This window comes from Alternaria rosae, assembly GCF_020736505.1.
Source record: "Alternaria rosae strain MPI-PUGE-AT-0040 chromosome Unknown BKA58scaffold_3, whole genome shotgun sequence".
Taxonomy (NCBI): Eukaryota; Fungi; Ascomycota; class Dothideomycetes; order Pleosporales; family Pleosporaceae; genus Alternaria; species Alternaria rosae.
The window spans coordinates 592,641-619,427 of record NW_025763572.1 but is presented as its reverse complement, the minus strand read 5'-3'; the positions used below and the strand labels follow the sequence as shown (position 1 = coordinate 619,427).

The 26,787-nt window shown below is 52.3% G+C and overlaps 11 protein-coding genes across 11 annotated transcripts; 3 read left to right on the top strand and 8 right to left on the bottom strand.

Annotated features, from left to right (window-relative positions):
• Positions 1 to 202: 202 nt before the first annotated feature.
• Positions 203 to 2,815, bottom strand: BKA58DRAFT_418820 (P-loop containing nucleoside triphosphate hydrolase protein). The gene is made up of 3 exons (XM_046172687.1): positions 1,642 to 2,815; positions 1,412 to 1,595; positions 203 to 1,362 (listed from the first exon to the last, which is right to left on the bottom strand). The coding sequence occupies exons 1-3, from the start codon at positions 2,728 to 2,730 to the stop codon at positions 491 to 493; spliced, it is 2,145 nt and encodes a 714-aa protein (XP_046027218.1). The 5' UTR covers positions 2,731 to 2,815; the 3' UTR covers positions 203 to 490.
• Positions 2,816 to 4,146: 1,331 nt separating this feature from the next.
• Positions 4,147 to 4,878, top strand: BKA58DRAFT_437228 (uncharacterized protein; the record flags this gene model as incomplete). Its single annotated transcript, XM_046173472.1, has 2 exons — positions 4,147 to 4,434; positions 4,489 to 4,878. 2 exons carry the CDS (start codon positions 4,147 to 4,149, stop codon positions 4,876 to 4,878), a joined length of 678 nt encoding a protein of 225 aa, XP_046027217.1.
• BKA58DRAFT_117940 (peroxin) lies at positions 4,780 to 6,321 on the bottom strand. Its single transcript, XM_046164083.1, has 2 exons — positions 5,234 to 6,321; positions 4,780 to 5,181 (listed from the first exon to the last, which is right to left on the bottom strand). The coding sequence occupies exons 1-2, from the start codon at positions 6,176 to 6,178 to the stop codon at positions 5,083 to 5,085; spliced, it is 1,044 nt and encodes a 347-aa protein (XP_046027216.1). The 5' UTR covers positions 6,179 to 6,321; the 3' UTR covers positions 4,780 to 5,082.
• A 69-nt stretch (positions 6,322 to 6,390) lies between these two features.
• Positions 6,391 to 7,750, top strand: BKA58DRAFT_334427 (ubiquitin-conjugating enzyme E2 1). Its single transcript, XM_046168220.1, has 3 exons — positions 6,391 to 6,713; positions 6,766 to 6,950; positions 7,043 to 7,750. The coding sequence occupies exons 1-3, from the start codon at positions 6,679 to 6,681 to the stop codon at positions 7,294 to 7,296; spliced, it is 474 nt and encodes a 157-aa protein (XP_046027215.1). The 5' UTR covers positions 6,391 to 6,678; the 3' UTR covers positions 7,297 to 7,750.
• A 126-nt stretch (positions 7,751 to 7,876) lies between these two features.
• BKA58DRAFT_418816 (uncharacterized protein) lies at positions 7,877 to 9,474 on the bottom strand. Its single transcript, XM_046172686.1, has 5 exons — positions 9,221 to 9,474; positions 9,067 to 9,168; positions 8,697 to 8,953; positions 8,422 to 8,509; positions 7,877 to 8,363 (listed from the first exon to the last, which is right to left on the bottom strand). The coding sequence occupies exons 2-5, from the start codon at positions 9,142 to 9,144 to the stop codon at positions 8,154 to 8,156; spliced, it is 633 nt and encodes a 210-aa protein (XP_046027214.1). The 5' UTR covers positions 9,145 to 9,168; positions 9,221 to 9,474; the 3' UTR covers positions 7,877 to 8,153.
• Positions 9,475 to 9,653: 179 nt separating this feature from the next.
• BKA58DRAFT_117870 (uncharacterized protein) lies at positions 9,654 to 10,458 on the bottom strand. The gene has a single exon (XM_046164080.1). It carries the CDS (start codon positions 10,340 to 10,342, stop codon positions 9,704 to 9,706), a length of 639 nt encoding a protein of 212 aa, XP_046027213.1. The 5' UTR covers positions 10,343 to 10,458; the 3' UTR covers positions 9,654 to 9,703.
• A 424-nt stretch (positions 10,459 to 10,882) lies between these two features.
• On the bottom strand, positions 10,883 to 11,700 carry BKA58DRAFT_117884 (uncharacterized protein). Its single transcript, XM_046164082.1, has 2 exons — positions 11,420 to 11,700; positions 10,883 to 11,372 (listed from the first exon to the last, which is right to left on the bottom strand). The coding sequence occupies exons 1-2, from the start codon at positions 11,464 to 11,466 to the stop codon at positions 10,979 to 10,981; spliced, it is 441 nt and encodes a 146-aa protein (XP_046027212.1). The 5' UTR covers positions 11,467 to 11,700; the 3' UTR covers positions 10,883 to 10,978.
• On the bottom strand, positions 11,701 to 13,271 carry BKA58DRAFT_117883 (uncharacterized protein). Its single transcript, XM_046164081.1, has 2 exons — positions 12,398 to 13,271; positions 11,701 to 12,348 (listed from the first exon to the last, which is right to left on the bottom strand). The coding sequence occupies exons 1-2, from the start codon at positions 13,179 to 13,181 to the stop codon at positions 11,936 to 11,938; spliced, it is 1,197 nt and encodes a 398-aa protein (XP_046027211.1). The 5' UTR covers positions 13,182 to 13,271; the 3' UTR covers positions 11,701 to 11,935.
• Positions 13,272 to 15,341: 2,070 nt separating this feature from the next.
• On the bottom strand, positions 15,342 to 16,918 carry BKA58DRAFT_418812 (uncharacterized protein). Its single transcript, XM_046172685.1, has 6 exons — positions 16,683 to 16,918; positions 16,536 to 16,631; positions 16,443 to 16,479; positions 16,330 to 16,397; positions 15,885 to 16,282; positions 15,342 to 15,832 (listed from the first exon to the last, which is right to left on the bottom strand). Exons 1-6 carry the CDS (start codon positions 16,797 to 16,799, stop codon positions 15,376 to 15,378), a joined length of 1,173 nt encoding a protein of 390 aa, XP_046027210.1. The 5' UTR covers positions 16,800 to 16,918; the 3' UTR covers positions 15,342 to 15,375.
• Positions 16,919 to 19,880: 2,962 nt separating this feature from the next.
• On the bottom strand, positions 19,881 to 24,695 carry BKA58DRAFT_467058 (uncharacterized protein). The gene is made up of 6 exons (XM_046175048.1): positions 24,103 to 24,695; positions 23,888 to 24,033; positions 23,099 to 23,832; positions 22,842 to 22,929; positions 21,262 to 22,783; positions 19,881 to 21,204 (listed from the first exon to the last, which is right to left on the bottom strand). The coding sequence occupies exons 1-6, from the start codon at positions 24,381 to 24,383 to the stop codon at positions 19,974 to 19,976; spliced, it is 4,002 nt and encodes a 1,333-aa protein (XP_046027209.1). The 5' UTR covers positions 24,384 to 24,695; the 3' UTR covers positions 19,881 to 19,973.
• A 649-nt stretch (positions 24,696 to 25,344) lies between these two features.
• On the top strand, positions 25,345 to 26,589 carry BKA58DRAFT_418809 (uncharacterized protein). Its single transcript, XM_046172684.1, has one exon. It carries the CDS (start codon positions 25,372 to 25,374, stop codon positions 26,518 to 26,520), a length of 1,149 nt encoding a protein of 382 aa, XP_046027208.1. The 5' UTR covers positions 25,345 to 25,371; the 3' UTR covers positions 26,521 to 26,589.
• Positions 26,590 to 26,787: the final 198 nt, after the last annotated feature.

Below are 26,787 nucleotides of genomic sequence, written 5' to 3'. Positions count from 1 at the left end.
TTCAGCATAAAACTTACTACCTGTACCCTCCCTTTTTCCCAAGGATTAGATGGCCCGTCAGAATGAGGACTGAATTAATGCGCAATGCAGTTGCGGCAAGGGAATCTATGATTATCCTAGCAAATCAAAATCGCGATTGTTACCAAGATGGGAAGCCTTTTGCCAGAAGTAGAACACTTCGGGAGGCATTGTGAAACACAGCTGATTATGGAATTTTACATTATATATCAGCTCTTCTAGCTGCCTCTTGATGATCTGGCCATCTGGAGATGGAAACCTCAACGACTTATATTTTATTGCTCGTGCTCCCAAATCTGCCCACGCACAACATCATACCGAACAACCTAACTGATCATGAAATCAAAGCAGAGAAACTAACAAGCCGGACTGTAAATCGAAAATGTTCTGTGGAGGAAAATTAGGAAAGATGTGGAGAGAACGAGCTGTCCGAGCACTCCCTATCTGCCCTTTTCGACTTCTTTTCAGCTTCCTATTCAATGAAGGATGAATCTTCTCTCCAGCCCCTACGAAATGCAAAGTCAATCTCGTTGAGTCCTTCCTTTGTTCTCATGATATATTCGAGAAATTCGTTAACGACTCCAAGCGCCTGGTTTATATGCGCGTGATTCAAAGCTTCCTTTTTGTACCGCGCCAACTGGCGAGCCGTAGTTAGCGTATTCCTGATTGCTCGACCGTTTAGTTTATACCGCGCAATGCTGTCGAGATTCGTGGTAATATCTTCCTCATTGATATTCTCACCGGTTTCCGAAATCGATTGGACCAAGTTCTTCCAGATCCTCCAACGGCTATCCGTATCCAGCGGTGGATAGTGAAGCGCAAGCTGAATGCGGGATGTCATAGCTTCGTCGAAGACGCCGACACAATTTGTTGTCAAAATCAAGATGCCATCATACGTTTCCAAGATGCGCAAAAACACGGAGAGTAGCGCGTTACGCTGAAAACTATTCGATGCTCTCTCTTCGACAAATACCTCAGCCTCGTCCAGAAGACCTATGCAATCCCAGTGACTTCCAAAGGCCAACGCGGATATCAGGTTCTTCTCAACACTTTGGGCATCGGTTCCGAGATCGCCGCACGATAACCTGAAGAGTGGACGCTTGACGAGTTCTGCAATGCTCTCAGCGGTCAGCGTTTTACCGGTACCTGGCCCTCCGTGTAACAGAATAAGAAGCCCTTCGCCTTTCCCGTCCATGAAGTCTGCTTTAGTGGTACGGCTGTCATCGATGTGAACAGTAACCAGAGCCTTAATCAGCTCTTTCTTCGCTTCCGTGAGAACCAGCTGATGTCCAAAGACTCCGCTGTTCCATTCGATGTCCCGAATGTGATCTACTAGGAGTTTATCTATGCTTTTCGTCACTAGCTGTACGGCTGGGTGTTCCCGTCAACTTACCCCACTTCCTGTTGTGAAAACCATATCCAATAATAGTTGACGGAAGCAAAAGTGCAAGTGAGCCTTGTGGGATCTCGTCACTTTCAAGGACATCATCCGGGAACTCGCCCTCTTTTAATGTGTAATCACCAGCACTGTGAGTCGACCTGTACGTGTCCATGTCGACCATGTAACGTAGGTTAGTCTGATTGAGTCAGTAAAGCTCACGCCAATCGTGACAGGTTTCTTACGAGCTGCGGGCGCAGGCCTTTGGATTGCACATTGTAGTTCACGTACTTTCGTCGCCGGCAACCCCAGAAGGTACAGCCACGCTCGCGCAGTTTGTACTCAACCCCGTCTACGGCGTAGCGAACGGGATACGCCGAGAGCTGGGTGATTGGAACTTGCTTTGAGCTAGAGGGCCACTCACTGGTAACAGTGAAGTGCTTTCGAAAGAAGTTTCCATTGTATTCCCAGGTCCAGCACTCCATGTTTAGCGTGGTTTGATTGATCAAACGGCAAGATGTGATCACAAATGCCTCATACTGGTCGTTTTTGATTGTGATTACCGTATCATTTGGTCGAAATAGCAGTGGCCAATACTTTTGACTTATGACTCCCGCAGCGGACAGTTCCGCCAGCCTCTGGTAATCCACGTTCAGGCGCCCCGCCAGGTAGTGGAACAGTCTCTCGAGTTCTAGCTGTTGTTGCGGTTCCAATAATTGTATCATTGGGTCGATGAAGAGACATCTGCAATTATACAACTTTGTGTACGGGTATGTGACATCCTCTGCGAAGTCCCACTCTTGGTGTTTGTTGGTATCCTGATCGTATAACGCCCGCAAAGCTTCCTCGAGACTTTCTGACAGGTGCAATCGCTCGGAAATAGGCTCTGCAGGTAGATTCTTGAGTTCAATACCCTCATCCTGAAGTATGCAAGGCTTCGGAAAGGATGTCGAGGTGTCCTTGGTAAGCTCATCATGAGCCTCGCAGTCGTACTCAAGGTAAATCACAAAATCAAAACCATCCCGTCCAGGCAGATAGCTCCCAATATCCAGCAAGCGATCCCGGCCACGAAGGGGTGTCGTAGGACTTGCGCCGGTAGGTAGAGCTGGGAGATCGAGAAAGTATGCGCATGAATGATGACCTTGATGGTCCTGATGAGTGCCGGAGCAGTACACAAGGTGTATAGTGACCCACTTGTCAGTGGGAGGTCCGTTTGTGGGACTTGCGCATTTAGCCCCGTCATTCTTGGGCAGTTCTCGCATAGGCACAGAGCCACTGGCTGTCGAAACATCACGGGGGCTCTGTGGTCGATTTGTGTACGTTTGAGCTTCCATTCCTACGAACAACGAGTGGGTTGGAGGGATGCCGTAATATCGGATAATTGATGGATGAGATTCAAGAAGGAAAGGATGTTGTGGGGGGGACTGGAATTTGCGACGATGACGTGCGCGTCCATATATGCCTAATCTACAACATCCTCTCCGCACAGCCTCAGCCTTCTACACAGCCCACTCATTGAGCCACCGTGAAAGCGAGTTCAGTACTGACTCAATTATCTAGCTGCACATGTCATCGCTGACAAGGACCTATACTCAGATCAAAAGCGTCATCAATCCGTAAAATCCACACTGGGCGTGTGTGACGTGCACTCGTGCTGATTTACTCTGGCTTCAGACTAGGTGTATGATAAGCCAATCATGTAAAGCGCAGACAAGGCTGTGCGGCGTAGAAACTCTAGCATTACAGTAAAATCATACCAAACGGGTTTGAAAATCTAAAAATCAAGTCCTAGATTTGCTTGAACAATCGGGATCCAGACGGATACAATGCACTGGTGAAAGATGTCTCCGCTATTGCAAAGACGGCCCCAAAGAAGGATGCAGGAGAAGGACGTGGACCACCAAACATACTGTACGACTGTGAGCACTGACTCGAGAGATTTTCTTCGCGCACCATGTATCATGGCAAACTTATGGACAGTCGGACGCAGCTTGATGATGTTCTTACGGGATTGCACACCGACCTTTTGTTGATCTATCCAGCAGCTTTGCTGAACAGTTGAACCTCTCCGAAATCAATGTTACTCATACGGAACGCGAGTGAGTCGACCTTATCTGCCTCCTCTTTTTGAAATCACCAGAACCTTCAACACATCGTCGACAGAAAGTCAGGAGCAGGATGTGAGCTAGATCTCGTGCCCGTCTTGTATGGAGAGTCTCATCGAGGCGGTGCGGCTACTTCAAAGCTCGAAGAACGACATTGCAGCCGCCAAATCCAGTACTTCCGCATATGCACCATGTTGCGGGTCGATCCGGGATGAAAGCTAGGCGATGGAAGATGCAGAGGCCGAAACGGCGAATTTAGTCGCGAGACAGAGCCACCTGCTCTCGTTCGGTCGGAGCTATGTCATTGCGTGTAGCTTCCGGGCGCTGCAGGGTCTCAAAATGCTTGTAATACGCATTGCGACTGTTCTTTGTTCGACCTCTCGTAACGCGACGAAAGTCCACAGAATGTCTCGTGGTAGACCGAGAAGACTGTGGAACAGACCTCGGGACCCTTTCCGCGATATGAAAAAGCACGTGACTTATCGACACGCACCTACCATCGCGCGAGCGCGACTGTCATTTCGCGCCCGCATCATCACCTTCCCTCCCTCCCTCATCCACACAAATTCTATCACATCTTTACGTCTACCCCACACTCCCACACGATCTATCTTCACATTACCACCGCCGAACTACTTCCTCACAATGATGCTCACGACATCCTTCTTCTCACACCAAATGCCGCACTACTCCGCATACACGCCACCGCGATCATCACCACTATCCGAGCGCTCCGCAAATGCATCCCCACGAACCTTCGACTTCACTATGTCGTCACCTCTCAAAGAGAAGTCAGCGATGCCACAACGCGCGTTCAAGGCCAATCCGGTGATGCAGACGCGCGACGCCACTACCAAGCGAAGGAGGGATATGTTCTTCAAGCGCGTCCAGAACAACCGGGATGACAAGAAGTGGGAGTCGCGAGGCGAACAGGTACGTGATACGATTGCATATGGACGCGACCAACGATGCTAACTGATGATGCAGATCCAACAACTAGACTTTGTGTCTGAGCGCAAGCGCTGGGAAGCCGAGAAAGCGCGTCAAGCACCCCAGGAGAATGACGACATCGATGAGGAGATTTTGGATGACGCGACACTACCTGTACTCCCACAATACGCGCCTCAATCTGATCCCGAGATGACCGAAGCCGACTACGTTGCTGCACAAGAAGAGTACGAGCTACAACAACTGATCGCGTCAATGGAGCAAGAGTCGGATGCGCGGTCGCAGCACTATGGTAGCGATGATGACGACTATGATTCGATATTCATGGAGTGCGCGACGGCAGGGCATGATCAGTATCAGCAGGAACCGCAACGCGCACAAGACGCGTTCGGAGGGGACGCGATGGATATGGATATGATGGATTGTTGAAAGACCGTTCGAAATTGGAGACTCTCGAGATTAGCAAGAGATCGCCCCAAAGAAGGCGACTTGGTGGTGACATCATGGGAGCTCTGCACACGTTGTAAGATAGGAATATTGTCATCTCACTAGAACAGATTGCTTTGGGGAAGGCATCATATGTACATTGGGTATCTGGGAAGAATGAAGCAGACGAGTTATCGCACAAGGAGATCACTGAGTCGGGCAGCCCTGATCCATATCCTGAAGCGCCTCCTGCGCAGCGTTCATATCGCCTACCAGATCAGGCGGTGGAGAACCAGCAGCTTGCATCTACATTAATATTAGCACCTGTTGCATCACACATGAGAAAGCAATCACATACCTTCTGCATCCTCTCAACAATATACTCCCTATCCTGCGCATTGTCGTCACTGTAACCTTTCCTTTCAAACCTGCCCACAATCTCCCTGACCAGCGTCTGTTGCTCCTCATATCTTTTCAAATCGTCTTTCTCAACCTTCTCCTTGTTCTTTTCCATCCACGCAGGGAACTTATCATCCAGCTCCTTCATCGGCTCGTACAGGATATCCTTGTTGGTAAGCTGCTCCATCATGCCCATGAGCACTTTGCTGAAGTCCTCGTCGCCACCCTCGCCCCCGCCACCGAAACCACCAGACTCCATAGACGCAAGCATTTGCGCGAGAATATCGTCTTGAGACGAGGATGCGGCTGCGGAGGTTGCGGTGTCAGAGGAAGACTGCATGCGCTCCATAGTCTTCTTGATAGTTTCCTGGAAGGTCTTCTCTGCCTTTGCAGCAGTCGCCTTCTCGGACTGAGCAGGCACCGCTTTCTCTTTCACCTCGCCCGCACTCTCACCCGTATGCGCATGCGCATGTCCATGCCCAAGCGCAGGATCTTCCAACGGATTCGCGCCCCCCATCTCCGCACTCATCTCCTTCATAATCTCGTCAAACTGTTTTTGGAAGTCGCCCTGACCCAGTAGCTGTTCCATCTCCTTCTGCAACTGTTTCTGGAACGCATCTTGGTCTTCCATCATGAGTTCAGCGGGGGAGATGTCTGAGGCTGGCCTGCCGGGCCCGGAGGACGCCGGCGCATCGCTGGACTTGGGGTAGGCTGCTTCTATTGAAGAGGCGGTGGGGGCTTTGGCGTCGAGCTTCGTGTTTGCGAATTCGTCGAGTACATCGTCGAGGTCGGAGAGGTCGTCTTCTTCGGGGTCGGAGGCTACTTCGGCGGGTGGAGGGGCAGTGCTGGTGGTTGCGGGTTTGGCGGGCTCCTGCTCTTCCTTCTTTACGGCTGTGTCCGCCATCTTAGTGTAATCTCACTCGGAGATCAAGGTAAGGGTTCTATAGGGTACAAGGAGTACAAATAGGAACAGGCAAAGAAGATCGCAGCTGTCCAGACCAGACACATGCCATGTCAGCCTCGGCCCGCGCATAGGCATTGGATCACATAAGCGGGGCTACCAAAGCCAAGACCTAGCGCGGGGCAGATCGCGTATCGCACCTTCCACCTTCGCGCGACGGGATCTAGCCCCGAATCCCAACGCTGCGGCGCCCGATAATTGTTGTCAGGTCACGTGCAACCGTAACTCGACTTCACCTGGTCCTCTTACCGTCTGCAATCCTCACTTTTACCCCAATCGTAGCACCTTTACAAGCGCGACGCCACAGTCTCAAGCTCGCGATATATAATCTGCTGTCTTTGCAGTTTTTCTCTCTTTACCACACGCTCTACTAGTACTTTAGTACGGAAATCCAGAAGACAAGCTAGAGGCGCAACAGCCAGCCTGATACCTACACCGACACCATGTCTCTTTGCGTCAACCGACTCTCGGAAGAGAGGTATGCGCCTTCATTTCCCCACGTATATGATATCCGCTAACGCAGCAGCCAGAAAGTCATGGCGACGAGATCACCCCTTCGGCTTCTTCGCAAAGCCCATGCGCGGCTCCAACGGCATGATGGACCTGAAGCGGTGGGAATGTGGTGTCCCAGGAAAAGAGAAGACGATATGGGAAGGCGGTTTGTTCAAGCTCGAAGTCGCATTCCCAGATGAATACCCAACAAAGCCACCGAAGTGTACGTTCCCATCTACACCCCGATCCCATCACAGACTCCCTTACCTGGAATCTCCGAGTACAGCTGCATGACCATTCGCTTACACACACCAGGCAAATTCGTCCCACCCCTCTTCCACCCAAACGTCTACCCCTCCGGCACCGTGTGCCTGTCCATCCTCAACGAAGAAGAAGGCTGGAAGCCCGCCATAAACATCAAGGAGATCCTGCTGGGCATCCAATCACTCCTCGACGAACCCAACCCAGAGAGCCCAGCACAAGCCGACGCATTCAACCTGTTCAAAAAGGACAAGGCGGCGTACGAGCGCAAGGTCAAGCAGATTGTCAAGGAGAACCCTGCGCCATAGTGCGTTGTTAGAGCACCAGAGAGGGGGCTACATATTGTGAGAGAGGAGATAGGGGAGAGGCCCTGTATAGGGAGATGAGGAGGCTTGGTTCTATTTGACCGGAGGAAGGGGAGTTATGTGGTTTGGGTTGGGTACGGCATGGTGTGGTCAGGCCTTGATGGGCTCGAGTGGATGGCGCAAGCATTCTTCCGTTCAGCCGCGGCAGACACTGCTCAGACGATGTCGATGTGCTCTTGCATTTTCTTTCTTTCTTGCCTCTGACTTCTTGGCTTCGGCGCGCTTAGTATGGAAACGTCTTTTTGATAAGATACGCATCCTGGCGTTTGGGGGAGGGGCGACCGAGCATAGTATGGGTTCTTAGATTGCGAGGAGAAAAGCCGCATGTGGCTATGACACCTGACTTCTTCTCAGCCTCCTGGCATATTGCGCATGGAGTAATATACACGATTGGTTCATCTTTGTCTTTCTCCGAATGGATGTTCATGTGATCGACCGTCCAAAGACATGATAGCGGTGAGGATACTGGATGATGTGCCTCATACGATTACAGCAAATTCAATATGGAAGTCAGGACAGCACGCAGCAAAGCAAAGAAACATATATTAAACCCATCCGGTCCCTCAGAAAACCCGGTTGATAAGAAGTCCAGCAGCCCTTTCGCCGCATCCTCACATGTGTCCAACAATCATCCTAATAGTACAAGTCTCGGATCTTACAGATAACCACCGCGACTCCCAATCCAATTTTGTGCCCTTTGTTTCCTTGTTCACCCTTGCCTCAGAACCCCAATAGCAATACAGAAACGGCGACCTAGGTCTGGTGGTATAACGCTTGCCGGTGTCGTCTTGTCACACCCCTTAGTATGGGCGGTATGCCGATCCGCCTCTTCCGCCACGGTATCCACCGCGGTAACCACCTCCTCGTGGTGCGCCGCCGCCATAGCCGCCTCCGTAGCCACCACGGCCGCCGTATGGTGAGCCGCGTCCGCCGTATCCGCCTCGAGGGCCGCCTCGGCCGCCGCGTCCGCCTCGTGTCATACCGGGGAGGTTCGTTCGCTTGGGGACGACCTAGGGGCATGTCAGCTTGTTTTCGCGCGGTTCACCGGATATGTTCTGTATCTCATACCTTCAGATTCCGGCTGCGGAACTGGCTGTTGTCAAGGACCAAAGCCTCATTGACCAGGTGCGGTTCTGTGAACTCCACATACGCATACCTGCATACGCTCATTAGCGTTCCGATCTTTCTGCCAAACTCTTGCCAGGTAGCGAAAGCTACTTTCGCAACGACTGTAACGCCGACATTTCACGCGACTGTGTGCGCGCAAACTAGTTCACGTATGAAAGCAAAAAAAACTTGGAAAAGCGCAAATCGTTCAAGGAAAACCTCCTCTTAGTACTGACCCTTTAGGATGGCCTGTGAACTTGTCGAGCAATATGGTCACACGGTTAATGCTCCCGATGCTCTGGAAGTGGGCCTGGATCTCTTCGGGGGAAGCGCCGTAGTCGACGTTGCCGACGAAGACACTGCGCGCGTCGACGTCTTCTTTGCTCTCACGCATCTCGTGTCGTTCTAGGTCCGTCTCGCTCTGCATCTGGCGTAGCTTCTGGGCTTCTTCCTCCATCTCTTGTACGCGTCGCCTCATTGCTGAGATCTCTTCCTGCATTGCACTGTCAGCATGCTCTTGCAGATGTGTAACCTGTATCCGCGACTCTATTCACTGCTGTCCTTCCGAGGGACTTCCGCGCGCGTCGTGGGTAGATGGTATCGTACCTCGTCGTTAGGGTCTTCCGCGGTATCGAGGCGCTCATCCTCTTCGCGCTTCTGTTCGATAACCTCGGCGTCGGACATGATGGCTTAGGTGTAGTTGAAGGTCTAGGAGACACGTCAGTAAATGAGAGCATTTGATGGGCCGTCCATGACTTACCGGGCTAACGTGAATGTTCCAGGGCGTGAAGGGTAATTAAATTGCGACCGTTGGGCGGTTGAATTTCCTTTTTGCTGCAACAAGATCAATCACAGATTGCGACGACGTGTAAATGGCTGGTGGAGCGTGTGTAGGCTGAAGGACAGCTGACGGAGGTGAAGGTACTGTTGCTCATACGAAATGACGAATGGCGCTGGGGAAGCTCGTAGCGCGACGCTAATTAGGCAGCGGAGCCTCACTTATGTAAGCACGGGCCAGTTGCGAAGCTGCGTCAGACTCACGACCAACACCTTTGTTCTACGCGGTCATATCATTGTCAACGCCTTTCACCATGGATCTCGAAACTGATTTTATTCTTCTCAAAACTTCTATGCTTTTCTTGACCGTGCTTTTCCTTGTTCTGCCGAAGTGGCCATCCGGTTCTTGCACTGCCTGCACCAAACATTGGTCCACTTCCTTTCCATTCTGCCAACGTGAGACCTTTCACTCTCCGTCTTTGTCCTCAGATGATACACACTCAACGATGTCATAGTCCTCACGTTTGAGCTTACGATCGGCCTCCGGTAGCTTGCTGAGATGATGCATCTTTCGAAGAACACGAACCAAGAATTCCTGAGGCAGGTTATCAGCCCATTCTTCCCCCTTGACAATGATATCCTCAACGCCTTCATTGCAACAGAACGAGTCTACAGCCAAGTGGGTTAGAGTATCATCCTTCGGCAAGTCCCCCCGGAAGATCAATTCGACATTTTCCGCACTGAGATAGCCATCTGACAGCCAATCGAACAAGACATCCATCAACGCGTTCTTCAAGGTTCCGATCGATAGATTTTCCGCTAGTATGTAAACGTTCAGCATGTCCTCCTCACAGTCCATGTCGATCAGGGAAGGAAGGCTCCTTTCATACATCCAGTCAATAAGAATGTCGAAATCCATGGCATCGAGATCAGCGGGTTGGGGAACGTGATAGATTTCCGATCCGTCGACAAGGGCGCGTCGAAAATATCCAGAGTGGTATTTCAGCAGCCGCTTGTGTAGGGTATAACGTTTTTGCTTCTCGCGTACTTCGAAGACGATAACGACGGTCTCTGATGCGGCAACGGCACTGTACGGTATGAGCATGGTTTCGAATAACTGAGGAATACGTGCTCAGTGACTTACCTTGCGCGAGGTGCTTCGACTTTCTTCATGGTGTCACTTCAGAGGTGATGTGTACCTGTTTAGTGTTGATATGGGAGAACGCAGATGTCGCTTGTAGTCTGCAAGGGTCGCGTTGGGATAGTAGATAAGGGCGTGGTGTATGTGGAAGGGGGTATGAAGAAACTTCGCAAGACTTCCTACTACTTATATCAAAATGGCTAGCGGATCGCGACGGGTGAGAGACAACCGGTTCTATCACCTCAAAACCTTCTATCAGCGCTTCTGTTTACTCTTCAACTTTACCTCCCTTGTCAACAATTGCAAAGCACAGTCGAAGATATCGGCTATGTTTACTATTTCAAAACTTCAAAGTCAGCCTTCATCTATCCATTCATCCTCACAAGCTCGCCATAATCTTCCCGCTTAAAACTCTCCAGCTTCGGCGGCGTCTCCCCCAATTCATTCATCCGTAACATCAAACGAACAAGAAAATCCTATGATAAATCCAACGCATCAGCTTTTTCACATTTGATCATGTGGAAAACCGCCTTGCGAGTAACCCATATGTCCACCACAAACCGTAGTAATGGTTCCGGCTCAGGCAAATCGCTGAAGAGTTCAGTGATCCTGCAGCATGGCGGTATCGCCACCTTTGGGCGAAGGAAAAAAATCGAAGTAATCATCCATAAGCGCTGACTTCAGCCCGGGGACGAGGAGTCGATCTGCTAGAATGTAAGTTCGATTTGAGAGGGAGGAATCCTTGTCAGCTTTGGGAGAACCGGGTCGCAGCACCGTGTTTAGTGCACCGCGGTATATCCAGTCGACGAAGGATTCGAATGCGTCGGTATCTATATCGGTAATGGGCATAATACTATCGTCAGCTTCCCTGAATACGCCGGATAGTGCTCCGCGGAAACAGCCGGAGTGGTGCTTAAGGAGTTCGGTATGTAGGATGTACTCCTTGCCTTCAGCACCGACTTTGACAATGACGGTAGGTGAAGTTACCGCGATGCTATCTGATAGTCAGTACTATGTCGTGCTATACAGTATCAAACTCACCCGAGGAGAAGCACCGCGTCAGAAGATGAAGGCTCCTTAGTGGCCATATCCGGGTAGTGTGTTGTGATGGTCTGCGTCTGTTGACGAAGGGGATTAGAGTGGACAAAACCTCAATTTTCGCTTGAGTGGAGTGAAATGTACCGTGCTCAGTCATCTCGCGACAGTTAAACAGAAGACAGGTTTTCTTCACTTCGGCACCGTCAGGGACGACCCTGAACGCTACAATACATTCACCGCTTGATAACGTGGCCCACTGGGGTCGATGTAGTCGCCCTGCAACTCACGTCAACACACTTACAACTTCCACGAGGGCGTTCGGAGTCAAGTATGGGATGCAGATGGTTGACGAGCCAAATGCAACATACTCGTCATATAACCAATCCTTTACTATTGACGATGTTCACTTCGTTGACTATGACTTGTACGTAAGCAAGGTGATGCGATCTCTGGAGCCGATTGTGCCTGTGAGTGGAGCGAGCGCACTCAGACGTTCGGACTATCGTTGTAGTAGAGCGCTTACTCGGCCTCAACGTCACCACGATCCACGAAATCACCCCGTACGAGCCCAATAACGCCCCCTACAATCTCGGTAACAGCCCGGCTTACCCGAAAGTCGAGGTTGCACGGGTGTTTTACGTAACCATCTCCAACGCGGCGAGTGGCATGGTGCCACTCTGGAGACCTTATCAGCGCCACTTTCTCGCCTAGAACTTTGATACTGAAGCCTTCATACGGCGCAGTCGGCTGCGGAGAAAAGATTCCGAGGGCTTTCATTTGTTTCACCAGTGCACCGAGCCGCATAGAGCTACAATTGAAAGAGACTTCTTCATAGAAAGGGCATGTGTAGGCATCGCTAAATCTGTCAACCGAAGCATGACAACGTGCTATGATCGCCTCAATCGTCTCTGAACGTCGAGATTCTAGGGCATCTGCTAGGGTTAGCTAGTGATTTGTATTGCGCAACTACGCAAGACCTACGGAGTATAGCTGGTGGAACCCCCAATTTCATGTCCCTAATGTTCGGCTCGGAACTCTGCAGCAATGCTATTCTCGTCGTTCTGGTAAATTCGCTGTCCAGGTTAAACACCCAAGAGATGAGCATCCACAGCATCAGCTTGCGACCATATGTCTTTGGTACTGGGTGTTTCTTCCGAAGGTCTTTGATCCACACATCAGCAATCAAGTCGAAAGCCTCCCAGCATCTGTAATAGTCCACTAGCATGGCGACTTTGGCAAGTAGTTTCAAACTGAGCGACTTCGACACTTTCCGGATGCGGAGATGGAGCACGTTCAACAGTATAGCAAAGGCTTCTGGATCCCAATCCGTCGTGTTTACATGGTAAAAATCATCATCTCCTTTAACACTCTCGCTCCAAGAGGTCAACTCGCTCTTGAACTTTGGCGAAGCTGTGATGAGGTGTTGCGACGAGACTTGGTACACAAGACTTGGGTGTGCGGGTTGAATTGTGTCGTCCGTCATTGCTCCTGGGTTTGCGCCATCCTCTGACATATCTTGATCTTCTGCTCCCTCCCTCAATTTTACCACCATCTTCCTCTTCTTTTGTCGCGGACCCTCTCGATTCGCATTCTCTTCTTCGCCCTCTTGCTCATTACCTTCTTCTTCGAAATCAATCTCACTGGCGGCATCGACATCTTCGGTGTCAAATTCCCAAACAGCAAAAGGTGCCCCGGGATTGCGTAGGGTAAGAAAGACGTCCCCAGTTTCGGCTATGACAATGCGTTCACTTGCGGGTAACGCCATGCCTAACTAAGAAGAGAACGAGGCGGTGCGATGTAACTGCTTGAAGTAGACGAATAAGGTGTTGTTGATTGCGGATTTTTGGTAGGAACCTTGGAAATCGTGGTAACAGATTTAGCGAGCGCGAAATGTGCCCGGCCAACCACCTTCCCGTCTGATTTGACCCGCCTGATAGTAAAACCACTTAGACTCGTAGCATGAGTGCTGCGATTTTGACCGAATGGATATGCTCTATCGTCACGACCCTGAACATGCACCGCGACATTGGCGACGCGTCGAGATCTGGAAAGAAGAGACATCGGGAGATGCCCAGGTGGTGACCCCCGCTGCCAATCGGTTCGCCTTAAGGCGCGTCGCATTTTGCCAGAACAGCAAGCTCAGCTCAGCTCAAGCCCTGTTCAACTCACCGTGTACTACATAGTGCCCAAAAGAACGCAATAGAACGTCACATAACGAACTAATGCCACCAGGGGTGGCAAGAGTTTGTGTCGCGTACATACTGTCAAATTTTAACAAAGAGGCTGCTGCCAAGGTTACGCATACTTCTGCCTTGATATTTTTTGCGTAGAATGCAAAACGAATTGTAGCTATCCCTAGGGATGCATGCCACTACCACCTAGCAACCCCGCGCGCATCCCTCCCCATAGATACACGCCAGTCGGCGTAAAGCCATCTGAGGTGTGTACGCCACCATGCGCCATACGGCAAATAAGCCTCGCCACTTTACGTTTGCCGGAAGTGCGGGTACTGCACATCGAGATCAGCAAAAGCAAATTCCCAGCTGCACGTGGTAAAAGCAACGAAAGCTAAAACCATCGTCTCTTCAAACCACTACACACCAATTTAACCACTAGCCTCTCAACGGCGCAATACACTAACGTCTCACTGGTCGTGATCACGAATATCGCACCAGAAAGTGCTCGCCTAAGGCAACCTGCCCTAACGTCGACGTTTGCGTTTCAAGGTAACGCGTCGGCGTGGTGGTGATGATCTTGCAAACTGGTTGATGTCTTCATGTCAAGATCAGCGTAGGTGGAAGGAAATTTTCAGCCGATATCTTTGAGGTATGCGATGATGGAAACGTAGGGATCATCAAAGTTTACGCTCATATTGTCGAGAGGGTTCAATACAGTGGATCGAAACTCCGGGAACGACAGATGAGCAACAGACTGATCGATGTTTCAAGCTGGAAGTCGCGACAAAGACGACAGTAGATAGCAAAAGTCCAACACGGCAGGCAATGGCGAGTTCAACAACATAAAAGGTACTATCGTCGGCAAATCTTGCACACCATCACTATCCCCGACACGACTCTATACACCACCTCTATCTCGCCACACCTTCTCCCCACCACCTCTCCATCTCAGCTGAAGCTCTGCGCGTCACACCAGATCGCCCATCCATCAACACCTCATTATCGATAAACCTCCGATCGGACCGACTTGGCCTCCCCGATGCGCACCGCCATACTTTCCCACCTTCCACTCTTCCACCCTTCCCCGACCGTCCCACCCAGGCGCTACCCTTACCCGTGGACATCTTTTCGGACCTTCAGCCTCACATGCAACACCCATCACATCTCGCACCCCAGCCCCCATAACCCCATAACCCACATGACCACGTTCTACTCATGCACAACTGTGCGCAATCAAGCAGCACTCCACTAAAGGCCCGGAGAATTTTTTGCTAACAGTACCTGGCGTGCTGGCGCAGCTAACACAGCAGCGCCCCCACGGAGATGGATTGCCCAGATTAGTTACACCGGAATGTAGCGTGCGACACAGACGCCTTTGGCGGATCTAGACGCGCGACTAGTGTCGCTGTTGCCGGTGGTACTTTGTGACATTGACATCAGACTTCGCGGTTCAATGACAGCTTTTGTTCGGCCGTAACAGGTGCGTGGGGTCATCTATGTGGTGTGCTCATGACAATGTCGCCGACAGATGTCTTCGGTGATTCTGAGTTTCAGGGCTGTGGGGTGAGGTGGTGGTGGCAAGGAGGTTCCTTGGGTAAAGTGCATCGTAGGCGTGCGGGCCGAAGGGGAGTTGGGATGACGTAGGGTGGTGATGCGTGGCTGTTGGTGTGAGTAGAGGTTTTGCTGTGAAGATGGTATTAGTGTTACTGCTAGAACGAGTGAACTATGCGTATTGTGGCTGTGTGATTGTTTGCATGTGTTTTTATTGGGTTTGGGATGTATCTAGAGCTGCCATTTCGGCTGAGCTGTCGACTGAACATTCGTACTCAACCCATTGTTTCTTTGTTCCTCACTCAGCGGATCAATGCCCACCGTAAACTGTGGTCTCCTGGGATGTGACTCTTCGTCGTCATTCGTCAATTCTTGTGTGCTCGTCCCGCTGCTCTTTATACTGCACGGTCTATCGTCCCCCTTCATGTGCTCCAGCTCATACGTGAGACCGTAATCGTCGACACGCTCCTCTACGACCTGGACTTCGTAGCTGACGAAGATGGCGCTGAGTGACTTCTCGATGATGGGCCAGAAGATGGGCATAGAGGCGCAGATGATGGCGAGGTCGATTTCGAGGCAGGTGAGGATGATGAGTGTTGGTGACCACCAGGTATAGTCGACGTAGGGATAGGTTGCGCCTTTGGTTTCGACGATGCCGTGGAGTCGCCAGACTGATGTTCCGACAACGCTGTGGTTATGTTAACATGGAATGCTTGAGCTGGGTGGCATGAGCGACTTACACAGCTCCAAAGGTGAACACGCCAGCCATTGCGAACACGTTCTTGGATCGCAGATTTGGTGTCCGGAACAACACCATTGGCGCAATGAAGATGGAGATATCGAACAACATATTGGTGGCCGCTTGCGCCTTGTACGTAGCGATGAAGCTGTCAAGGTCTCCGAGTCCGAAGCCGTAGCAATTCGCAGCTACAGTACGGTCCCAGTACCCGTGCACTGGGAAGCAAGGAAACCATGCAGTGATTGAGAAGGCAATAGCCCAAAGAGTCACAGCGACGAGGAGGCCAATACAGATCCATCGCATGAGTCCAGCCTTGAAGATGCGGAGGTACTGGAGCAAGAGAGCAATCTTGATGACGCCGCAGTTGGTGACGTATATGGCCATTTCGAAGTAGTACAACTGGCTTGGTTAGCAAGTGGCATCACTCAGTTGAGGAACAAGCATACCCTCAGATACTCTACTAGACGATTGTAGCCAATGTATAACATGTGCTCACCCAGTCCCTGCTTGACAGCTACATATATTAGCCGAGATCATACCGCATGGATGGTAGACCTACAAAGACACATGATGATAGTGGCTGCTGTGTTCAACGACTAAATTGAGGGTTAGCTGCATGCCGAACACGTAAGAACTGTGAAAGGTGACGTACCTGAGCAATGAACACAAATGCATCATCCCAGCCCAATTCCTTGACGACTCTGATGCGGACATAAAGACGAAAGAAAACTGCAAGCCATGCTATGGTCTTTCTATGAAATTAGCGGATGATACATCAACAGATATCACGACATCATACCAAGAAAGTGAGCGTTGTGCCGAACATCGTCGCCCTGCGATTCGACAAGGGCAGCTCCTCATCTGGATCTGGTGCATGCAGCACCATATCGGTGTACATCTGCTCCCATGTCGACATCGTGAAGAACGTCGTACCTAGGTAAAGTGAACGCCAGCGCCGGCGCTGCTTTGGAAGATGCAGAAACTAAGGTTGGCGAACGACCCACGCCGCAGGGCGGGAACGCAAGCCCTAATGACTGACAGGATACCGTCTGCCGCCTTCTCCCACGAGGCTACGGTTGACGATTCAGGGCCGTTGCCAAGCTGGGTTCATGCCGTCCACGCAGGACTAACGCAGGTGGAGACGTGTTGGAGGCTCAACGCTAAGATGATAAGCGAACTGCGATTAGCGGATGCTTGCATTTGACAGGTTCTCGCCCAAACTTTGCGCAGGGGTAACGCTGGAAGAAACGCTTTCTGGACGCCGGATTTCTGGCCTGAGGGATCGCTCCTCGGGCTGCGCGTGCGGCGCGCGAGAGAAGGTTCCACGGCGGTGAGCGCAATTGTTGCTTTTAAACGTCCATGTGTGCGCTACCCGGCTCCCCTACACCCCTCTGTCCCTGCTTGGAGTAGTTGTTCATTCAAAAGGACTGAAGTCGAGGTCCTTCTTTGCTTCGACGCTTCCATCCCGCGTCCCGTGGCAGTGTGGGTTTTTCGGAGCTGTTACGCCTCATTGCCCCTGACTCCAGTATATGTACAAGGGTACCAGGAGTGACATGTCAATATCTGCAGTCTGCCGTCGACGACGAACGCAGGTTCTCGGCTGAGGTTCTCGCAAGTAGTCAGCCGCAAATATTCAAGGTTTGGAAGCAAACCCGAAGATTGGCTGGACGTCGCATCCCCTTGCGCAATCCTACGCAGAGAGCACTGGCCATTGATATCATCACCAGTATAATCCTGCACAAGGACGGCCGCCACAGATCTTCAAACACGGGCAGGGTGAAATTTCCGGGCCAATCGTTAGCCTCCGACGCCAGATGACTCGCTGATTCGCCTCGTAGTTCTTCTTTGGGTGTCGCGCTAATCGCAATCGATCGGCGCAGGATTGTGTCTCATCTCTTGTACTGGGATCCCGACCACTCGGCAAGGACAACAGCAATGCTATGTATATGTATCGGTGCAGGATCCTCGGATTCGCGACATGACACACTTGCATCTTGTTCCTTCGATGAATCCTCCGATGCGGCGTCCCATTGTTCTGGTGGTTTCGTGACGAGATTGGCGGGAAACAACGCCGAATCTCGTGTGTCTATGCGTCACCACGATACGCGAGCGAGATCCTTCGTCGCTTGAAGGAGGAAGAATGGCGAGATGACTTTCACATGGAAGGTCGATGCATGAGTGCCATGGAAACATTGAGGCTGAAGAGATGGAAAGGATCAAAATCGGCATTGGCATCGGAGACGCGGGATGTGGAGGCACCGACTTCGTGCCGATTTCCCACATTTCCTCGTCACGTGGTAGTACATCGCTTTTCTTCAGGTGTTTCGGAAAATCGGGAAGATAGGACTTGGTGCTCGCCCAACTGATAGCGCTGCTCGGTAATATCAAAAGTAGCTACATTGAAGTATCGGGTTTGTCTGGTCCCTGAGAAATGAGATGTGGCCGGCGAGCATCGGCTCTTAATCGTGTCCATCATTGCTGTCGATGCAATACCAGCACAGACCCAGGACACCCCGGGCCACTAGGATACCAACCCACTTGACCCTTCACCAATGCTGCATATGTTCAGATAGGCTGTTCCAATCCCCAGCGGCCCGACGACGTTGACGGAAGCCTCACTGGAATACTACCGCGGGCTGAGAAATCTTCCAGATACACCACGTTTATGTGCGCTCGCTCAAGAACCCAGGAGTTGCTAATACTTTCTAAAGCTTCTTTTGTGCGAACCCACGATTCTAGTGATTTGAGACCGAAGGTGTTCAACTCCTGGCGTCGAATAATATCTATCAAGGAGACGGAGTACCTGCTGGCCCTCAGTTATAGAGCGCTTCTGCCACCTCCTAGCATCCCAGATGTTTCCATCTATGAGACGTCCTCGCTCTTGTCCTGGAATATTGCCTCTACGAGCTCTATTGTCGTCCATCTATCTGATCCAACGAACGCACGATTTGAGGAGTCGATGCAGAGCTGTGGTTGTTTTTGTAGCATCAGGGACTGGTAGTTCCACAGCTAGAAACTCTCTACTTACCATGTAGAACTCGGAAAGATCGACCACGATCTCCAGGGTTCGTTTAGTGAGACTGGGAAGCTCTTCAGGCGCAACATCGGCGAGTTCGCCTTTCACCGCAGGGTCGTCTTGGTATGATTTCAGCATACTCTCGACGTTATCCAGAAGTGCGCTAGACCTTGGATTGACCCGCGTTAGGATAGCCGATGGGTATGTACGCATGCTCGACTTGACCTGTCGCATGGCAAAACATGCATCGGAGATTCGGATGATGTCTACACGTGAGATGGTATAAGGCGCGCCATTGAAAAAGCCAAGATACTGAAAGATCTAGGTATCTGCAGAGCGGTTAAATTACACTCCAAACATTCCTGTTCCGTTGGTGTTGGGTTCGGGTAAGGGTATCTTAGTTCAGAGGTGAGAACGTTGTTCTGGATGACATATAAAAAGTGCAGAACTCTACATGATCAGTTCAAGTGTGCAAAATTGGGCCCATAGGCTGAATTACCGAAGGCGCAAGTAATAATACCAATAAGAAAAGAAGTTGCACGACTGAACCACGGAAGTTGGGGCCTGTACGAAAACATACAGACTTCGATGTTGGCTAGGCTGTCTAAGCACTACTTTTACATCGCGGTCGTTCCGAAATCTGCGTAAGGCATTTGAATGCAGCTCTGCAGCGCCAAGTCGCTCATGGAAACTGCAATGAGCGTTCAATCGAGTGCCGGTGCTCATAACAGGGAAGCTAATAATTGCAAGTGCAGGCCTCGAGATGGAGAGACGAACAATCGTGGAGAGAGACATGATTGCGAAGATGCCCCAGCGCGAAGACCGACTGATGCCGGCGACCTGGCAGTGCTAGTGGTTGGGCTTGAGCATCGTCAAGACTGATGTTTCGAAGTATTGCTCAGGTATGCAGTTGAGCGGCACAGTCGTGTTCATGGGAGTTCAAACGCGTGTGCATAGACCATCATGCCGAATGCGGCTAGTGCACCAGGTGTGACATTTTCGGGTATGCCAGACAGAGATGATATTATATTTATAACATAGCTAAACAATAGTGGCGTGCACTCAATTCTTGGTTCAGAGACCAAGACCCTTACAAGGCCCATCTTTCCACTCATACTCATCCTCCCAACACACATACGGGATCTTCCTAAAGAGAAGGTCTTGAGTGCAAAAAACCAGCCTCGCATCCACGGAGAGTTCGAGGTACATGGGATACTTGCGGTCGTACTTCTTACTGTAGTACGAGACGTAGTTGTACTTGAAACCCATGGTGCTGCCGTCGCCGCAGTCGAACGTGTCGACGCCGCCGCAGTCGTCGTCCCATAGTAGTGGGCAATGCCGCGTGGCTTTGCACTTCAGGACACCGTCTTCCGTGACTGTGGCTTCAAGGTCGATACCGGAAGTGATGCCCATATGAGCCTTAATTCGCGCTTGAAGGCAAGGAACCTTCTCTGCCTTGGCGCACATGCCCGACGCGCAGAAGCGGAGGTAGTCGCATCCACCATTGCTGCTGCCGCCACAGCCGACGGCGTTTTGTCGAGCGGAAATGAGGCTCGACTCGTTCGTCGCGGCGCTGCTCTGGTTGTGAGGGGCGTTCGAGACAGAACCCACCAGTTCGTTATCAGCCGACTCGTCGTGGCCATGGCCAGGAGAGGCTGGTTCGGCCGACTGATGAGCATGATGACGATCATGGTCTTCTTCGAGCTTAAGACTGGGATCAGATGTCGGAACCGATGGTGCTGCTGTGACGGTTGCATCGCCAATGACATTAGAGTTAAGGGAGGGAGCCGGAGTCGCGTCGGCCCGCGCAGCGACGGCACCTATCAAGCCGCATCTGGTGAAGATAGTGGTGCTCAGACAGATGGAGTACTCGCCCGAACACGAAGGGGTGCCCGATGCAGCGTATGTATAGTAGCAGGGCCTGGTCGGGACGCACAGATCCTGTGTCAGGCAAGCCTGCAGGCCGCCAGCGGCATTGCACCTAGTCGTGTGCAGATACGAGCTGCACTCGCTGCCGCTATAAGGCGGTTCGACTGTCGCGAGGGTGGGCGCCCCTGGGAGATGAAATGGTGTCGAGGTAATGGTGGGTCGTGGAGTGATGCCTCTGCTGGATTGGGCAGAGGTACGCGTGCCCTGACCTCCATTGCCGTTGCCCCCGCGGGTTGGTTTAGTGCCGCCTGGTGGGTTGAAGGTCCACCCATAAGTCGTCCGGGTCCTTCCATTGTAGACGGTTGTTCCCTGTGTGTGGCTGAAGCCGACTGGGATCTGTTCATGTGTATCCTGCAGGTCGTAGTCATAGGTAGGTCTGTAACTTTGTGAGCATGCTGTGCAAAGTTGAGTGGGAACCAAGCGCGAAACTTACATTGGGCAGCTTCCGCCTATGGTAGTCGTTGCTTTGCCTGTTGCTGAGCATTCGCTGACAAGCGAGGTAGAGTAAGTCGTGCACTCCTTTGTCCGCTGAGCGTCACAAGAAACCCAGCGGTCGGTCACGGTTCTCGTGGTGCACTCGTCATCCTCGTCGTCTTCTTCCTCCGGGTTGTTGGGATCACCACCGCCGCCGCTGCCACCTCCTCCACCACCACTGCCGGGTGGACAGACCGGGCCAACGCAGTTGCGATTGGGAGTGTTGCAGATGGGGCCAATGCAGCCGCAGATGCCAATGCAAGGACGCCCGCGGCCTCCACCACCACCGCCGCCGCCGCCACTGTTGTCATCGTCATCTCCACCGCTGCAATTGTGCTTGCAAAGGCTTCCGCACTTTTGCCCAGGCTTGCAGGTCGGCTTTGGCGGGCCCCTCACGGCAGTAATAGATGGTGGGTGGCCCGCAGGAGGGGGGGGAGGCGGAGGGAAAGGGTTGTCGTCGGTCGAGTCAATGGTAGGCCAAGGCCCGGGCGAGTATGTCCAGGTGACGGGAGGCTGTCCTGTCCTGGTCCTGGTGAGCGTGACTGGCGGGAAGTCGACGCTCGACGTGAGGCCGACGGTAGTGCGAGTCTCGGCGTTCTCGTTGTCGCCGTCGATCCATATCACGTTCCATACTTCGATCAGGGTCGTGGTGACGGGTTGCAGCGTGATGACGGTGCTGGTCGTCACGACGGTCGTGTCCCATGTGTCGAGATACGAGACGGTGGTGGCGGGGCGGGAGATGGTCGTCGGCTTGGCGAGGGACCACGGCGGCATGATTAGCGTGCACGGCGGGAAGCACTGCGCGACCGGGTCCGGGCTCTTGTAGACCTCAGGCGCAATGTAGATGGGCCCCGAGCCCTTGCCACTGGCCGGCTCATCGAGACAGGCGCCGCTCTGGCAGCCCGCACCGCAGTGACCCTCGCTGTCACCGCAGTATCCAGAGGACGAGCAGCAGCTCCCCTGGGGCCACAGACCACAGAAGGCCCCGTGCGCCGACGCGCCGCAGGTTCCGTCCGTCGTCTCCTGTCCCTCCAAACACTTCCCGCTCACGCAGCCAGAGCCGCAGTGCGTCTCGCTGCTTCCGCAATATCCAAACGACGAACAGCAGTCGCCAAACGTGCTGCCCTCGCACCTGAAGCCGCCGCCAGCGGGACCACATCGTCCGTCGGTGGAGACGGGCGCGCTGTCGCCGTCGCCAGTGCCCGAGTTGAAGTCGACGGACCACGCCATGGTGCCGCCGAAGCAGAGGTTGTTGGCGAACTTGCGCTTCATCTCGTGCGTCTCCTCGTCGTCGTAGCCGATCCACTGGTCGTCCCAGATGAGCTCTTTCATCATCGACTCGCTGTTGAGGCGCGGCATCAGGTTCTTCTCCTTGATGAGCTTCTTGATCTCCAGAAGCGACATGACGCCGTTCTGGTGGGTGCACTCGGCCGCCTTGCTGGGGCCCGCAAACGGGCATCCGAGCGTGTTGCAGCTGGCGTCTACAATGAATCGTCAGTTGACATGCACTGGCAATCGTTGGGAAGGGCAGCTGCTTACCGGACAGCGTGTATCCTCTTCCGTACCACGCAAGGCCAAAGTTGATCTTGGCCGGATCCAGGTTTGCATACCAGAGGGGCAAGGTGTTCTGGCTCACAACCAGTTAGTATAATCCCGCAGCCATATGTCTTGGCCAGAGACCACAAAGTCGGTCGTGACTGAATACTCACTGCAAGGCATTAGCAAACGACTCAAATGACAGGGCTTCATCATGGCTCACCATTATAAATCTCTCGCACATCTGCCTGGCCACGCACCAGAGATCCCAAAGTTTGCACGTCAGAGTCCCAGGACCCATGCAAATCGTACGCCATGAAGCCGAAAAAGTCGACATAGGGCTGCATGGCCTCTGCGTCAAAGTACCGAAGATACCAATAGTCGGGCGCAAGAGTCAAACTGATACCGTACTTGGTTCCGTAGGCCGCTCTCATCTCCTTGACGAGCTTGACGAAGTTTTCAGTGTCTCCCTTGGAGCCTCCCCGCTTAGGCTCCACAGGGTACTCCCAGTCTAGGTCGATTCCTGTGAAGCCGTACTTGGCCATGAACTCAGCCGACGACTGGATGAAGGCGGCCCTGTTCTGAGGGGTGGAACACACGTCACTCCAAGTCGTGTGCGTGTCGCCCACGTTGCTAAATGTGTAGCCGCCGACGGCGATCCAGGTATTCGTCTCGAGAGCCGTGAACTCCCTCATCAGCGGAATGTCGGCGTCATCCCAGGGCCGGATCTTAAACGTCTTGTGGTCGATGGATGCAAAGGAGAAGAAGAGATGGGTGTAATCCGCGGCCTTGATATCCTTGGGAAAGATGCGGTTGCAGAGACGGTCTCTGCTGTTGGACGCCAGGTAATACCCAACGGTCCGGCCCTTTGTCGTTCCAGAGCCCTCGCCGCATGTCTTTGGCCGGATGATCTCGCACGAGCCGAACCCTTCCTGGCACGGTGTGAACTTGTTTGGCCCGATGCAATGAACTTCGGATGTTCCACACCATCCACCTAGAACAATGTTCAGTAAGAGACTACAGGATCAATGAACATTGCCATCACTCACCCCAACTACAGCACAGGTTCATGCCGCACTTTGTGTTTCCTCCGTCGGAGAATTCGCCGCACATGGCCACGGCATCACAGTTGCTGCTGCAGCCGACGCCACAGAAATCCTCACCGTAACCACAGACCCCCGCAGGGCCGCAGCAACTAGTACAGTCAGAAAGAATCTTTTCTTAAGCGCTCCTTTCTTTCCAAGGTTAAAGCATGTTAACTCACCTTCCGTCGGGACAGGGACCCTTCTTGCACAAGAGGCCTCCGTTCCCATCCTCTTCGCGTTGTCTCTTGTCAAAGAGGTTGGGCAGGAGATCTGACTCTTCGGATGAATCGTGGCTGACATTCTGGGGCATTGTGAACAAGGCCATGAGGTTGAGATAGGGAATGGGCGGTGCGTGCTCTGGGGACTGGTGGGTGATGTCCGGGGCTTTAGCCGCCAGAGCGCCCTGCAGGGCAAAGAAAGCGAGTCCAAGAAGACGCGCTGATGTCTTGACGCGTGCCATTTTCGACGCTGGAACAGTTGCCTTGAGGAAAAGAGGAGAAGCTTCGTGGCAGGATCGTCATCTACATATGAAGATGTTGGTTTTATGTACACCTGAGCATGTAGTACTACTGCTGTTCCGCTTATGCCAGGTCTCTAGTATTCACTCCACGGGTCTGACGGCTCTTGCCCATCCTCCAGTCTCAAATTTGGGTCTTTTCCTACTCTTCCTCCCCGTAGCGTGCATTCACTTGAGAGCCTACTAACCCACTTCAACCCTGTACGGCGCGGTCCAGGATGAGATCAAAATTTTCGTGCCATATTGTGGTTCCACTCGAACAACCCAAACAAACAGCTGGTTCAAGGCCCTGCGTTTCTCATTGGCGCTGCATTCAATTCCAAACAGCTTAAGCTTGGGCTTCTTCTTTGCCACCGGCCAAGATACCTGATGGTACCACAGTGGATAGAGAAGGAACATGTGGGTTTTGCGGGGCTGATCCTTCGCTTGTTACGCCTCCCGTGATACCCGTGCCGCCAAGACATAAATGAATGTTAGGTGGGAACAATGTCACCATATTGTACGTAGTTTGATCCTGTCAGGGCGATCGCCGCGACTTGCAAGGTTGTGGTCTGGGAGGAATTAGAATTGGCTGTAGGCGCAAGCAATTGCCAAGAAACTGCCAAGAAACGGAAAAGGCTTAGATCTGCTTCGAACGTGAAGGACTAGGGAAACGAAGGATCAAGGTCAATCATCCTGCGAGCGTTATGACGTGTGCTCGGTTACGTTCATTAACCTTCCTGCGCGACAAACAACCCAGTGGGCCGAAGTCGGCTAGAGCGCAAGAGTAGCATGTCATTCGACCTCACGCTTCCTCTCATTGGATAACATCGGCCCACTGGATTGTTTGTCGCGCAAGCAGGGAGGTTGCATAATTTATGTTGAGTCCGCGGCTCCTTCTTCCCTCCAGACACCCACCTCGGAAAAAAAACCGAGAGTTCTACAAGCGACGATGAAAGCGAACACTCAACAAGACCCATTTGGTCAACTACCCGAGGAGCTCAGGATCAAGATAATGAAACTTTCTCCGGACCCTTTTTCACTACGGAGCTTGGCCCATGCGTCGCCCGCTATGGGCAGAGTGCTCGACAGATATCCGCTTGAAATTGTGGAGGTGGTTCTCGAGGTTACCGTTCCTTTGCAGACCCGTCGCCTCATGGGCGCGGTGCTCAAAGCTCAGTTTTCAGACTTCCCAGCATCCTTATCCGAGGCTCAAACTGTTGCTGAAACTGACTCGACTATGGCCACCGACAAAATGCGTTCGTCTGGACTGGACCGGGCCGCCACGGTAGTACGGTCCTTGCTCACCAGCGCCGCGAATGTGCATGCTTGGTCCCATGCCTGCCTCGAACATTTGATACGGAAATCTATGGAGCTAAGGCCCTCTACACTCATCAAAAATGGGCCCGGCTATACACGCCGGGAGGAATTCGAAAACGCTGAGAGTCGAAAGGACTATATTCCACAGGATACCGGCCCGCCTTCGTGGGTGGAGGAGCAGCGAATGATCAGATCATTCTGGCAACTGCAGTATTTCATGGAACTGCAGGGCGCCGGTCACAAGGGCCGCCTGGACACCAATTGGCCGAGACACGAAGTTGATGCATTGTCACAGATCAGCGCGGATGGCTTTTACGACGTGTTTGACTATGAGAGGGAGCAGATTTTGACCGCATGCGATTTTCTCGGCGCAGTCACCTCTGGAACCATTACTTCGGTGAAAGCTGTTCACCACAACACTTATACTTTGCCAACAATACGTTGGGTTGGAGGGGCAGTCTCGAGGTGTTTCTGTGCCGAGCCGCTCTTCTTCGAGCTCGGTAAGGACAAATTATGTCAGGGTGCAGAAAATTTCAACAGTAATACATGGGCGTATCGCTTTTGGTGCGCCATGTCGTCAAAGGATGGATGGCTTGATGGAGCTTTTCTCAGGCTTCCCCACCCCTTTCAGATCTGGCGTAAATATGGGTTTGCCATATGGGATGACAAGCGCATGGTTGATCTGGGCATGCGGCACCCGACGAAAGCGCCATTTCTTGCTAACTCTATTTCTTACTCTTTTCGATGGTGGAGCATCTTGACGGAGGAAGACATGTGTTAGGGGTTGTGTCATCAAAGCCATCGCAATCATACCGTATACCAAAGCACAATCTTGATAACCAGCCCGAACCAATACCGGACAGCAGTCTGATTCAAAGGCGCACTCTATTCATTCCGTTACGACCTGTGTGCAATGCATATTCAAGCCGTTTTCCCCGCCAGCATCAAGCTCCCGTGTGATCGGCAAGAGATTAAGATAGGCAATAGAAAGAGATGTATAACCGAGAGAGAGAGAGGGAGGGACGGCCCGACGTAGGGGTAGCCAATA